This window comes from Lactuca serriola, chromosome 4 (genome assembly GCF_051521515.1).
Source record: "Lactuca serriola cultivar US96UC23 chromosome 4, Lser_US96UC23_V15, whole genome shotgun sequence".
Taxonomy (NCBI): Eukaryota; Viridiplantae; Streptophyta; class Magnoliopsida; order Asterales; family Asteraceae; genus Lactuca; species Lactuca serriola.
Window position 1 is genome coordinate 261,397,299 of NC_136411.1, and position 15,267 is coordinate 261,412,565.

Here is a 15,267-nt window from a genome sequence, read left to right on the forward strand (position 1 = left end):
ATTTGTCCACCATAATTAATTTGATGTAAAATAAATGCGGGAATAGTTTCCATAGCAAATTTGATATGGAACCGTATTATGCACAAAAATTAGCTACAAATTCTCATTTTCAATCTTGGTAGCAAATTACAATTATGGACAAAATTTTGCTACAAAATCTCATTTCCAATTTTGGTAGTAAATTCCAATGCTTTTTCAGATGGGATAATAACTATCAAGATACTTTTTGAAATGTACACATTTAGTCTTTATTCTTTTTTTCTTGTAAAATAAACTCTTATATTTTATTTTTTGTAACAATGCAGTCCTTGTGACCGGCTATACCCGGTATACCGGTCATATACGAATTTTCTTTTAGGGAAAATGACTTGATAGGGTAAGATACTTTTTGAAATGTACACATTTAGTCCTTATTCTTTTTTTTTGTAAAATAAACCCTTATACTTTATTAATATGTACACATTAGGTCCTTTTCACCAGATTCTACAGGTTTTGCTGATGTGGAAGTACAAGTGGCACTAAATGGCAATTAATTAGTTTAGTCACCAGAGGTGGGTGATCCTCCAGCAACAAGAAAAGGGCGGCGACCCTTCTCTTTCTCGTCTTTCTTCCTTCCGGTCGAACAACAACAGTCAAACACCCTTTACCTGTTGTGTTTCTCCGATTTGTCTCTCTTTGCCTCCATCTTTGAGATATGTTTCCAGAAAAAGAAGAAAGAATCGACGAAGGGCTACCAGAGCAGCTCTTCGCCGCCAACTACCGTCTCTACTTCCTCCTGTCTCCCCCTTCGACCTTGTTTTTATCATCATTCCTCCTTGCTACCAGTGATGTGTAGGAACACACAAAGGAGTCGCCGGAGATCGGGGTTATCCCTCTTTTTCATGATGATTAAAAGTTGGAAAATTTTCGTTGTGGGTATGTGGATGTCAATTGAGTATTTCATTTCAACAAAATAAAAGAAAGAGAAAATGACTTAATCGGGTAAGATACTTTTTGAAATGTACACATTTAGTCCTTATTCTTTTTTTTTGTAAAATAAACCCTTCCACGTCAGCAAAACCTGTAGAATCCGATGAAAAGGACCTAATGTGTACATATTAATAAAATATAATGGTTTATTTTACAAGAAAAAAAGAATAAAGACTAAATGTATACATTTCAAAAAGTATCTTACCCTATCAAGTCATTATCCATTTTCAGATTCTGCTACCGAATTTCAGCCTTACACATTAACTTTACGATCTATTTAATATGTTATGATAGAAATAAATTTGTGACATGAACATACGTCATTATGTATAATATGCATGTTCTAGAAACATTCACTTATACGATCTAAGGATGATATATAATAATTATTTATAAAGAATGTATCTAAGACAAAAGTATCTTAGAATATTCCAAATTGAAAAATAAATTGTTTCTTTTGCATAGCACAGACAATAATTTCAAGTTTTCATAGTCAGTGCACAAATGAATCCCTAAACTATCACCAACTAAAATTAAACCCAGAGAATAGTTTCACAAATTATTTTGGACAGATTACACAATGCCAATATGTCACGAATTCTAGCACCATTTTCATGCAGCTACCTTTACTCCTCGCCCAACTCAGATGCATAGTGCCCAGCATTCCTATCCTGCAACCAAAAAAAAATTCAAAAATCAGAAATTCCAAGCCTAAGTCTATAAAATCCCATGAAAAATAAAATTCACAAAACAAGACTGGAAAAGCTTTCTAGGCTTTATTTTTCATGAAGAGGATGAGATTGTCTTTTCCACATGTCCCACCTTTTTTAGTAGGACAATTATAAATTTTTGTCTTGTTGAAGTCATTATGTTCTTACTTCCCTATTATTTCTCAAAGCAAGGATTGTTGGGGAATCTTTGAGACCAATTCCAACAATCTTGCATACAATAAAATTAAAAAAAAAAAAAAAAAAAAAGGAAAAAAAAAGGTTGACTTGTTGGTGTACCTGGGACATCATCCGCTGTTTGTTCAGAAACTGAGTCCTTGCCTTGTTGACTATTGAGTTGGGAGACCTATACATCCTCTGTGATGGGTAAATTGGTAAATTCTTATATCAGTTAACAAAAAGTAACAAGTTTATGAAAAAAAAAGAATATGAACAAACCAAACCTTATCAATCCCTGATACACGATCTGTGCTTGATAGAATCTTTTTCTTTGGTGTGAAGTCGAATACCTCATGAAGAAATTCATTTTCCTGTACAAATTAAATCAATCATCAAACATAGAAATGTGCTAAACATAAACAATATTTTTTCTATTTTTATGATCATAGTTTTACATCCTTAAATGCACCATTCTTTAATGTAAAACATAAATAACAAGTGCAATCGAACCTGCATGTGCTTCACGAATCCTCCACCAAGAAATCGCTTCAAAAAGTTCAACTGTCAAAATACGAATATTAGAAAACATGAAATATAAAAAGGGTATTATTATTCATGTCTTTCACACATTAAAAAGTTCCATTGACATCAAACACAATATGAGCCAAAGAGCACCAAACTGAACCTGGATTAGTTGGGACCATGTTGTAGTTGTAAGCGACTCTCCACCAATTTTCACAGAGGTTTCAGGGGCATAACCGTCCTAAAGTCATCAAAAAAATAAAAAAATAAAAAAAAAAATGTATATCGAATTATCGAACATTTCAAATAAAATTTAATAGAAAAATGAAATACCTCAAGAAATTCAAGAATATCCCTAAAGGTGTTGCGCTGGCTGTTGAGATCTTTTTTGGCAGAACCCTTCCCAGCGGCTTCAGCAGAAAGATTTCTTACTTGATTTACCACTTTTGCCCTCAAACCCTGTATATGGGTAACATCACGAGAACTAATGCCATCAGTGGCAGAAGCGTCATTAGTAGTAGGTTTAGAAGCTCCACAAAACTTTTCTAAATTTCCCATTTCGTATATCAGAGCAAGTGCTTCACCGGCTGCAATACGCACAGATCTGTCTTCTTTGTCTAAAAGAGTTGAAAGATAAGAAACAGACCTGCATAAAATTAATTTCATTAAGTAAGCTAAGCCATATATGAGTGTATCTTTATTGACTTAATACAAAAAGTTAGGTAAAGAACCACTTTTCCCATTAAATCATAACTTTTTAAAGATTTATAAATACCAATGGAATAATTGATCAAAAAATGGAAGTATGTTGTTATTTATTGCATTTAGCCCTATTTATAAACAACATTTATCCATACAACACTTTATTTATACAGAAGTTAATGGAAAAATATATATATGGACTTACTCTTGCCAACTTTTAGGATCAAGCGAAGGGGCATCCATTGTTGTAAGAAGAAAAGCCCAAGCAGATACAACTGCTGATATTATTCCTGGAGATGGCTTAGTGGCAACAACCTGAAACATGCAAGAGTTTTAGTCATAAAATAGTATATTATACTGGCTTAAGTTTAATAAAGTGTACTTGGAAATGAGTAAGAATGATTCTTATATTCTATTATTGATTGTTAACTAATCTTTGTCAACTGTATACTACTGTTATAACTTATAACAAGGGTTAATATCATAAAAGACCCTATAGTTTGGGTTTTTTTCCGGATTAAACCTCAACTTCATGTTTTTCTTTAAAAAAGACCTTACATTTTTCCATTTCTTTTCAATTTTTGTCCTTTTAAAAGGTTTTCTGGTAATCTTCTGGTTTTAGACAATTTGAGAAAAACCCTCAGATTTTTTCTTTTTTCCGAATAAAACCCTCACATATGACATTTTTTTCTGGATTAATCTCATGAACAACCTTATATTTTGTGTTTTTTCCGGATTAAACCTCCAACTTCATTTTTTTTCTGAAAAAGACATTGCATTTTTTTCTTTTTTCCCGATTGGGCACTTTTAGTCATTTTTTCCGAAAAAAATTGTAAAACGTGAGTTTTTTTTGAGAGAAACTAAAGAAGTTGGGGTTTTAACTGGAAATAGTTAGAAGGTTGATGGTTTTTTCGAAAAAAAAAAAGAACGACAAAGTTGAGGGTTCTTTTGGAAAAAATGAAAAAATACAAGGTCTTTTTCAGGAAAAAAAATAAAAATGAGGTTTAATCTGGAAAAAATTCAAAATATAAGGTCTTTTATGAAATTAACCCTTTTTTCCAGGAAAAAAAAACAAAGTTGAGGGTTTTTCCGGAAAAAAAAAAAAAAAAAAAAAACCCAAAATATAGGGAGAAATCAGAATAATTGGATAAATGCAAGGTCTTTTTTAAGATACTCGAAACTGTTTTTTTACCTAATGATCACAGTAGGACACATATTTAAAGTACAATAAGTAGGTATGTACTACAGAAAATAGTGGCCTCAGTTGCAGAAATTAGAAAGACTTTAATATCCCTAAAATTTAAAAAGAAGGTAAAATAAAGGGACACATACATTGGGACCAAGTTTTGGATGGACCACTTGCCACATAATTTGCATGCATTTCTCCGTTTCTTCAGGTTCTTTGCCACCAACAAAAGCAATCACAGCCAACCCCTCTAATAACTACAAATCATTACCATCAAATAACAATCACTTACACTAATAAATACAAGCTTAAAAAACATAAAAACTAGCAACATATTCTCATATTTTTGTCTACTAAAGCATCCTTACAGCAATGTCCTTTGAAATCTACCCAATTATATAAATCTCATCCAAAATTCGGTACATTTTTTTAAAGAGAGAAAAAAAAAAGTTGAAATTAACATTTTGTTATAGAAGAAAATAGAGGTATGATACTTTATTACATAAATAAATGAAAGTTTGTTGCTATTTCTTGTATTAGCAAATAGATATATGTATACATACGGATGCTATCTTTGATGCTTCAGAGCGAGATTTGAGAGCCTCTGAGAAGGGAGAAACCGATTCTTCCAATATTTCTTGTGATTTCTCACCCGATCCAGCTGTTAGAGCTAGTAATCCTATACATATACAACAATGTTTAGAGCTCACAACTATCAAATTAAATCAATTACATTAATTTTTTTTATATAAAAAAAAAAAATTATACCGATGGCATGAGATGCTAAGGATATCTCTTTTGCTGACCCTCGCTTTACAGAATTGAGACATTGATGCAGCAATGTTGCAAATCTATGGCGAAAAACATAAATCGTCAATTCAAGATAATGATTAAAACAATAATAAAAACAATAAAAGTAAGAACCATAATATTGAATACTTACTTCTTTTCGACAAACTCGTGTGGTAAACTGCTATTAAAAGCCTCTATGATATCGGCCAAAGCCTTCTCCCTTGTGGACCCCCTTTGAAAACACAAAAAATAGCAATGGATTCAAATAAATGCGGATATTGACAATTAAGCGTATTATCATATTGCATCATAACAATAACAAAAAGGTTGATTTAATCAAAGAGCACAAACCATTAAACATTCCATTTTCATACTAGATAACAATTAAAAGAAATTAGAAAATTACCGTTTTTCATACAAAGCATCTAAACTTTGATCTAAAACACTTTCTTTATCGAGCTGCACTTCTGGCACACCATTCCCCAACACATAATCAGAAGGGACAGTTGACGATGAACTCACACTATCAGTATCATCGCTATCAAGCATTGCAGCATTCTTGCGTTGAGAACTACCTGCAAAAAAATAAAAATAAAAATAACACCACAATTACTTCAATGTTATACAAACACAAATTACTCAATAGTTGCATATGGAAGCAACATTTCGAATATGACGCGTTGACCACTAACAAACCATCCGCTAAATTTGGGAGGAAAACAACCCAGATTGGATTCAACGAAAAACGAAACCCTAGTTTTATTTTAGTCTAAGAATCGAATACAGAAACAAGCATATCAACAGAATCAGAAATCGTATATGAAGCAGACTGATTTACAAAAACTACTCACGTTGTTTACCCATTGGTGACAGCTCCTGGTTGAAATCGTTATAAGGAAATACAAGGTTGACTATGAACAGGAAAAGGCTTGAAGAATAACAAAGAATGAATGGAAGAACGAATGAAATCAAGTGTTGTTGAATATGCGAAAGAGAAACTGTCCATTAAAGAGCTTTGGTTTTTATGGAGCGCAAAGAGATGAGAAGGGGGCTGGCATAAATTTCTCTTATTGCCGACTCAAAGGAGTAATATTCAAGTTGAGTGGTTCGGAATATTCGAGTGGCGTGTGGGGAAGTAGAGGACCCAAAACGATCCTGGCCGTTGGATTGTGGAGATTTCGTGATTGTTCAAGGTTGCTTTGTGGAGAGCAGCTGATGTATCTTATGAGAAGATGCCCTACGTGTTGCACTGTATAACGACTTCAGCCGCAAACGTACGACACTTTTCAACAAAATACGTGGACGCGTGAAAATAAATTGCAAATTTGGTAATCTCGTCGACTTGGTATTTCATAATTGGGCATTTGACACCAAACCCCTTGAGTTTGACAATTTTATACGAATTTCTTTTAACTTCGTTTTCTTGTTCATTATTGCCTAATAGTTAGAAAGCATGTGTCATAAATCTCATTCATCAGGTAAAGGACCTCATGTTGAAGTGTGAAAACTTGAGCAAATGTGTTATTGATGAGAAAAAGGTGCTCTTTGTGCACCAAAGTGATCCTAGTATGCAAATGTGTTATTGGTGAGCAAAGGTGTTCTTGGTGTGCAAAAGTGCAAGTGCCCTCTTATTGATGTGTTGATATGTTGAATGCACTCCGGGTCATCAGAATGCGCTCTTGGCTTGTCAGGTGGAGCGGAATGCGCTCAATGATGTGATGAGGCGGTTTGAATGCACTCCTAAGTGCATGGCAGATGGTCATACACATCCTTCAATGTTAGTGTCCTATGATTTGCTGGCAATTAGGACATCCATTCATGGGTTAACTATGGATGTGCCCATGAGAATTAAGGTTTCGCATGTTTGCCTATAGATAGGCACATACCCACTTCATTACTATTTGTGTTAATTTTTTGGAGCACATTCAAGAGATTAATAATTGTGAGACCACATCTTTTGGAGCGGTTTCCAAAATAGAGTTTTTTTTAAGAGCTCAAGTGACATGTAAGAAGTCAATAAAACTCTCTCTCTCTCTCTCTCTCTCTCTCTCTCTCTCTCTCTCTCTCTCTCTCTCTCTCTCTCTCTCTCTCTCTCTCTCGTAGACATATGTCACTTTGACCGAACCACGTTGATATTATGGTTAGTTTTCAATTTTTCGTTTGTAGAATTTTCATTTTTATTCTATGTGTTTTTATCAAAGTTTGTTTATCATTTGTTTGTAGTGCTTAACTTGGTTTGTTGAATTCCTAACAAAATGGTACCATATCTATTCATAATTTCGGTTTATGGAAAATCCAAATCCAAGACTATCTCTACCAAAAGAAATTACATGAACCTTTTTCAAAAGAAAAACCTTTTCTTATGAAGCAAGAGGACTGAGATTTGTTAGATTGGCAGACACTTAGTGTGGTGAGATTATCATTGGCAACAGACATTGCTTACAACATTTTCAATGTGAAGACTACTCATGGTTTGATCAAGGTGTTATTTGACATATACGAAAAGGCATTCAGCGGCGAAACAAGGTTTTTCTGATAAGATAGTTGGCAAATCTAAAGATAAAGGAAGGTAGCTCAATGGCCGATCATATTAATAAATTTAATTCAACCTTGTCAATGTTGATTTCGGTCGATATTGGATTCAAGGATATAGTATAAGAATTGCAACTATTATCATCTTTACCCAAAAAGTTGGTACGGAACGGCACCAACATTTAGTAATTCAAACGGTTGTTTTAAGAGAATGTTTGAAGGTATTCAAAGTTTAATCCTTAGTGAGGATATGCTCATAAGAAGTACCGGAGAAGCTTCCAGCAGTCTTATAAGTACTGAAGACAGAGGAAAATGGAGTCCAATAGAAGGGGTAGGGATAGTGCAAGATCGAAGTCGAGAAGGAGAGGTGGATAGAACAACAGGAGAGAATTACCGATTGAAACTGCAAAGAGAGTGGTCATTTCAAAAAACAATGCTTGGAGCTCATGACAGGTAAAGGGCAGTAGGAGATGATCAGATGAATATTACAACAGAATTTGAAGGCGATGCGCTTATTTTTTTCAGTTAAAACACAATTGAATCTTAGGTCTTGGATTCTAATGCATCATTTCATGCTTAGTTATTCAAGAGATGTAATGTAAAACTTCATGCTTACAAAGGTAATGGAAAGACTCTCAGATTAAAAGTTTCTAGATATCATGAGTGTTAGGGATATGGCAACAGAATTTAAAGGCGGCGTGCTTATTTTTTTCAATTAAAAATGCAATTGAATCACGAGTCTTGGATTCTAATGTCTCATTCCATGCTAGTTATTCTATATATGTAATGTAGAACTTCATGCTCATAAAGGGAATGTCGGACTAGCGAATTACAAATGTCTAGACATTATGAGTGTTAGAAATGTGGTTCTCAATATAACTCTGAGTACTAATTAGACTTTAAAAAATGTAAAATTCATTCCAGATCTGAAGAGAGTTTTGATATCGGTGGGGCAGCTTGATAATCAAGGTCATCATGTTTGGGGTTGTAAACGAACTGAACGTTCAGCAAAACGTTCGTGAACCATTCGACAGAAAGTTCGTTTATGTTCATTTATTTAATAAACGAACGAACATGAACAATGCTCTCGTTAGTTCGTTTACGTTCGTTCGTTTATGTTTGCTTACATTCATTTGTTTATTTATGATTATTCGATTACATATATATATATATATATATATATATATATATATATATATATATATATATGGTTAGGATTAGGGATGACCAGTTTGTCCCAAATCCCGATCCCGTACCGGAAACCGGTACCGAATTTAAAAATATGAGACGGTACTTGGTACTCAAAATACATAAAATTCAGGAATCGGTACCGCTGGTACCGGTACTAGTACCGAAAACCGGTACCATTCCCGGTACCGGTACCGGTGATGTTAATTCGGTTCGGTACTCAGGATTGACTTTTGACCAAATTCGGTTTTCGGGAAATCGGGAACGGTACCGGTCGGTACAGGTTCCGTCCCACGCTCATCCCTAGTTTTAGACCATTAGATAAGATTAGTATACGGGTAAGATTAAATGGTGTACAATAGTTACAATGGAACACAGTACATATAAACATTTCCTCTTAATAAAAGAAAATTAAAAATAGTAATTATAAGTGCATAATTGACATTTTGATTGATTCTCAAATAAGGAAGTCAAGAGAATTAAGGATAACACATTTATCTTAATTCAAAAATAATATTCAGTTACTAAAATCAACTATAATTCTCTATATATGAAAAAAAAATGATGGTGTATGAATCATATTAAATAATCAAAGACACTATAAGCATCTACCATGTTGACCAATGACCCATATGTCATCCATGGGTACGTGTTACCATGACACTATAAGCAACTACCATGTTGAAAAATAACCCGTATGTCATCCATGGGTACGTGTTACCATGACACTATAAGCAACTACCATGTTGACCAATAACCCGTATGTCATCCATGGGTATACCATGACACTATAAGCAACTACCATGTTGACAAATGAACCGTATGTCATCCACGGGGTACGTGTTACCATGACACTATAAGCATCTACCATGTTGACCAATGACACGTATGTCATCCATGGGTGTTACCATGACACTATAAGCAACTGCCATGGTGACCAATGACTCGTATGTCATCCATGGGTGTTACCATGACACTATAAGCATCTAACATATTGACCAATGACACGTATGTCATCCATGGGTGTTACCATGACACTATAAGCATCTACCATGTTGACCAATGACCCGTATGTCATCCATGGGTATACCATGACACTATAAGCAACTACCATTTTGACTAATGACCCGTATGTCATCCATGGGTGTTACCATGACACTATAAGCAACTACCATGTTGACCAATGACTCGTATGTCATCCATGGGTGTTACCATGACACTATAAGCAACTATCATGTTGACCAATGACATGTATGTCATCCATGGGTATACCATGACACTTTAAGCATCTACTATGTTGACCAATGACCAGTATGTCATCCATGGGTATACCATGACACTATAAGCAACTACCTTGTTAACCAATGACCCGTATGTCATCCATGGGTATACCTTGACACTATAAACAACTACCATATTGACTAATTACCCGTATGTCATCTATGGGTGTTACCATGACACTATAAGCAACTACCATATTGACCAATGACCCGTATGTCATCCATGGGTATACCATGACACTATAAGCAACTACTATGTTGACCAATGACCCATATGACATCCATGGGTGTTACCATGACACTATAAGCAACTACCATGTTGACCAATGACCTGTATGTCATCCATGGGTATACCACGACACTATTAGCATCTACCATGTTGACCAATGACTCGTATGTCATCCATGGGTATACCATGATACTATAAGCAAGTACCATGTTGACCAATGACCCGTATGTCATCCATGGGTATACCATGACAATATAAGCAACTACCATGTTTACTAAAACGGTTCTATTACACTTCATCATTGTTTGGGCAGCATCCAAGCACAACATCATTATAGGGTGAACAACAATGCTTAAATTTGGGGCAATAACATCGACAATCCACGACTTAATCAAATTTCCCATAGACACAGGTATAGCAACCATCCAAGCAATAACCAGGAAAACCATCGAATGCAAGAAAGTCATGGCATCAAAGGCAATCACAAGAGGTGAAAAATGCATATGAGTGGAGGAACCAAAATTGAGATAAATGATACACCATAAATACCTGTAATAGAAAGTTAGAATCGGTTCCACATTGCCAACAAGGACAAAATCACTCAACCTCCTATAGATACACAAACATGTCTTTGCATGGGAACCCACATATATGGTAGGAATAAGCCAAGATGTAATAGAACACAACCTGAACATCAAACATGACAACATGATAGTAAAACGAAAGGAGAGGGCAAGCCTGAAATAGAAATAAGGCAATCAATGTGGAAATCGACAAGCTGGTGCAAGCGGGCATCCTTAGAGAGGCTATCTTTCCCTCATGGATCGCCAACCCGTTCATGGTCTGAAAACACGAAGACAGTTGGAGAATGTGCATAGACTACACAGACCGGAACAAAGCCTGCCCAAAAAACTGCCACCCACTCCTCAAAATATACCAAAAAGTAGATTCACTAGAAGCTTTCTAGTGGAAATGTTTTCTAGATACATACAAGGGATACCACCAGATATGTATACGTAAGGAAGACAGAGGAAAAACAATGTCCTACACGGACTACGACACCTTCTGCTACCAAGAAGTTCCTTTTGTTTAAAGAACGTCGGTGCCACCTACCAGCAGTTAGTTGACAAGGCCTTAAAAGTCCAATACAACCTTGTTGTGGTACGTCGAAGAAACCTTCAAAAAATTAGAGATATCGAAAATGAAGCTAAATCCTACGAAGTGCACATTCAGGATAGATGAAGGACAATTCCTTGGATACAACATCACCGAAGAAGGAATACAAACCAACCCAAGCAAAATCAGAGATATTATAGAAACCAATCCATGAAACAATTGAAAGACATGCAAGGAATGAATGAAAATATAATCGCCCTAGGACGCTTCATCTCGAAGTCAGCCAAAAAGGCCATGCCACTTTTCCATACCTCGAAGGGATTTGTCAACAAAAACAACTTCAGATGGGCGAAAGAATCAGCTCAAGTACTAGAATAATTGAAAGCATCCCTCCGGAAACTACCAACGATGGCCAACCCAATAGCTGGCAAGATACTGTCCATTTACCTAGCCATGTCCCAAGAAACTATCAATGCAACCCTCGCCTTAGAAAGAGAAAAGGAAGCAACTACCGATCTATTTCGTCAACAAAACGCTATAAGAACCAGAAATAAACTATCCAGTGTTGGAAAAACTAGTCCCATCATTAATCCGTGTAGCAAGAAGGCTACGATGATACCTTCAAACACACCACATTGAGGTTCTGACCACCCAAACCATCCAAAAAAATCCTAGAAAAACTGGAAAAGCTCGACCGTCTAGCTAAATGGGTAATTGAGCTAGGGGAGCATGACATCAAATATAAATCAATATCTAACATCAAGGTACAAGCCTTAGCCGACTTCCTTGTAGAATTCTCGAGGACCAACATAGTGCAAAAAAACACCTGAAAAAACGACAATCGAGTCAAACCTCTCAGAAGGAGAAGTAGCGTATTGGACCTTACACACCGATGGGGCTTCCAACAAAGAAGGGTTAGGAGCAGGACTAATATTGAAAAGCCCAAACGTGGACAAAGTAACATATGGGCCACATTTTGACTTCCAAAGATCAAACAATGAAGCAGAAAATGAAGCTCCTTTTAGTAGGAATGCACTTAGCAAAAGAGATCGGAGCAAAAATAGTGGAAGATTTACGCGACTCCTTGCTGGCAGAAAACTATTTCAACGGATTTTATGAAGTGCAAAATAGAAGGATGCAGAAATAGGTTGACGCAACAAAAACGTTAGCAAACACTTTTAGACACTCCACCGTAAAACAAATACCAAGATAAGGAAAATGAGTGAGCAGACACGTTGATTAAGCTAGAATCAACATCCTTTGATCACTTAACAAAAAAATGTCTTGGTGGAAGTTCTCTCAACAGGAAGCATTTAAGACAGAGAGATTGCAATATTAGACGAGGAACAACCAAGGTAGATGACAACGTGCATCTACTACCCGCTCCACGGTATCCTTCCAGACAATGGAATAGAGGTGAGAAAGATCAAGATCAAATCACCCCAATACACCATCCAAAACGGAACATTGTATCGAAAAAGTTACCTAGCACCCTGGATGAAATGTGTAACACAGAAAGAAGGAGGGTCGATACTCCAAGAAACGCATGCTGGAGAACCAGGCGCACATTAAGGGGCCAATGCACTAGCAAGGAAAATTTTCCATCTCAGAATTTACTAGCTAGACATCTACATGGACGCCATGGAAACCACATGCCAATGGAAAAACTGAGGTACCCAACAAAACATTAGTGGCTGGTGTCAAGAAATGACTTGGTAAAAAAAGGCAATTAGGTAGACGAGGTCACCACTGTGTTATAGTCATACATAACCACTCCTCACATCAAAACACAAGAAACACCGCTCAGCCTAGCATATGACAGGAAATTACAAGAACTAATAATAGATACACCGCACACAATTTCTTTTGGCGAAACCAAAAGCATCGAAGACCTCCGCATTAACCCCTACTTGATAAAAGAAAAGCGCGAAATAGAATCTCTTCTCGAAAGGACATATAAAGCAAACATCGGGAAAATTTATAACAAAAGAGTGAAGGAACAAGAATTCAAGGTTGACAACCTGATACTAAGGAAGAATGAAGCCATTCGTGGTGAACCAGGAGACACTCTAGGTCCAACCTGGGAAGGCTCGTACAAAGTCGTGGAAACATACAGTAAGGGGTCATATGTCTTGGAAACGATGGAATGAAGACCAATTCCTAAAACATGGAATATCCAGAACTTGACACATTGCCACTACTAAAAACATATGCACAAAAGTTTACGTCCTAAACAGACATGAGCACGTATTCTCTCTTTTATTTCCTATGTTTTCTTCATTAAAAAGCATGTAACAAAGGATATGCTAATCTCTATCCTCCTTTTTGATATGCATCCAACACAAAGTCTTTAATTTGAAAAGTGCACAATTATAACAATCACATGTGATGAAAAACGGAAAATGGTTCCAAAGCCTCTTTAATCTGCTATGAGTGTAGAGGCCAATGCCTCGACCTTATATTCTACACGACAAACAGTTCCAAAGTCCCTGGCTTTGACCTGCCAAGAGTTTAGGAGCCAATGCCTCGACCTTGTATTTTGCACGACAAACGGTTCCAAATCCACTAGCTTTGACCTACCAAGAATCTAGAGGCCAATGCCTCGAGCTTATATTCTACAAGGCAAATGGTTCCAAATTCCATGGGTTTAACCTGCCAAGAGTCAAGAGGCCAATACCTCGACCTTATATTCTACATGGAAAATGATTTTGAAGCCCCTGGCTTTGACCTACCAAGAACTTAAAAGCTAATGGCTTGACCTTATAATCTAAACGACACACGATCCCATAACCCTTGGCTTCGAGCTACTTGGAAGATAGGAACCAATGCTATGGCTCCATCTCTTTTATTTGACTTGATAATCTATCAAACAGTCCTAAAGTTCATAACTTCGTAATTGATTAAACACTTTACAAATCAAGGACCTAACAATTCTAACTGCCAGACTTCTAGGCACAACATACTTAGACCGTAAATTTTGAATAGCGAAACATTACAAGCTCAATACGATAAACTAAGAGTTGTTCAACAATGATTAAGGATTTCAAGCAAAACAAAACGAAATCAACACACGCATATAGTTCACAAAGATGATTAAACATGCCCAAATAGCCAAACCGGCCTACATACCCAACAACAAAATATTATTAAAGGGAAAACACAAACTTCACAAAGAACCAATGCCACCATCAGGCTGCATCAGACGCTTCAAACCACCAATGTCCAACTCCCCTAACCCTAACACCAACGCGTAATCTACATAGGGCAACCCATTTAACGCTTCATCAATAGTCACATCATAATCAATAGTACTTTCCGGAATATCTTCCAAACACCCACCACCCTGAACCAATTCCTTCACTTGACGAACACCTAATGTTTTCCCAACTGCAACACATGCTTCACAACACAGCTGAGCTCTTTACTCTCCAAAAGTTGATGAATAACCCTAGAAATACCCTCCTTCATAACCCATCACAGATCCGTTTTCGAACGCTTGACTACCATTGTTTTTTCCCCAACAAGCCGATCTTTCTCCACCATATCTTTCTCAAAACTTTCCAATTGAATGTTTAAACCCTCGTTCTCCTGCTCTTACTGACCGACAACAACACCAAGAATAATCTTTTCATGCTCCAATATACTAACCTCCTCCCTCAGAGCCTCCATCACTTCTTGAATTTTCTTCATCCCAAATAGGCCCTTCTCCAACCAGACAACCTTAGGTTTCAACTCCGATCGAGAGGATAACAACATAACATGCTCTGATTGTAACATATGCATTTCCCTCTACAGTTGGACTCTATCTTCATCAACCGCCAAAAACCGCTTTAAAGGGTTAGCACCCTCAGCAAAGAAGCAAGC

At 36.4% G+C, this 15,267-nt stretch overlaps 1 protein-coding gene across 1 annotated transcript; it reads right to left on the bottom strand.

Annotated features, from left to right (window-relative positions):
* Window positions 1–1,405: 1,405 nt before the first annotated feature.
* On the bottom strand, window positions 1,406–6,230 carry LOC145096981 (uncharacterized). Its single transcript, XM_079034407.1, has 13 exons — window positions 5,910–6,230; window positions 5,465–5,633; window positions 5,210–5,290; window positions 5,035–5,117; window positions 4,830–4,945; window positions 4,413–4,523; window positions 3,286–3,395; window positions 2,712–3,024; window positions 2,542–2,619; window positions 2,367–2,417; window positions 2,141–2,227; window positions 1,977–2,054; window positions 1,406–1,640 (listed from the first exon to the last, which is right to left on the bottom strand). The coding sequence occupies exons 1-13, from the start codon at window positions 5,920–5,922 to the stop codon at window positions 1,596–1,598; spliced, it is 1,335 nt and encodes a 444-aa protein (XP_078890533.1). The 5' UTR covers window positions 5,923–6,230; the 3' UTR covers window positions 1,406–1,595.
* Window positions 6,231–15,267: the final 9,037 nt, after the last annotated feature.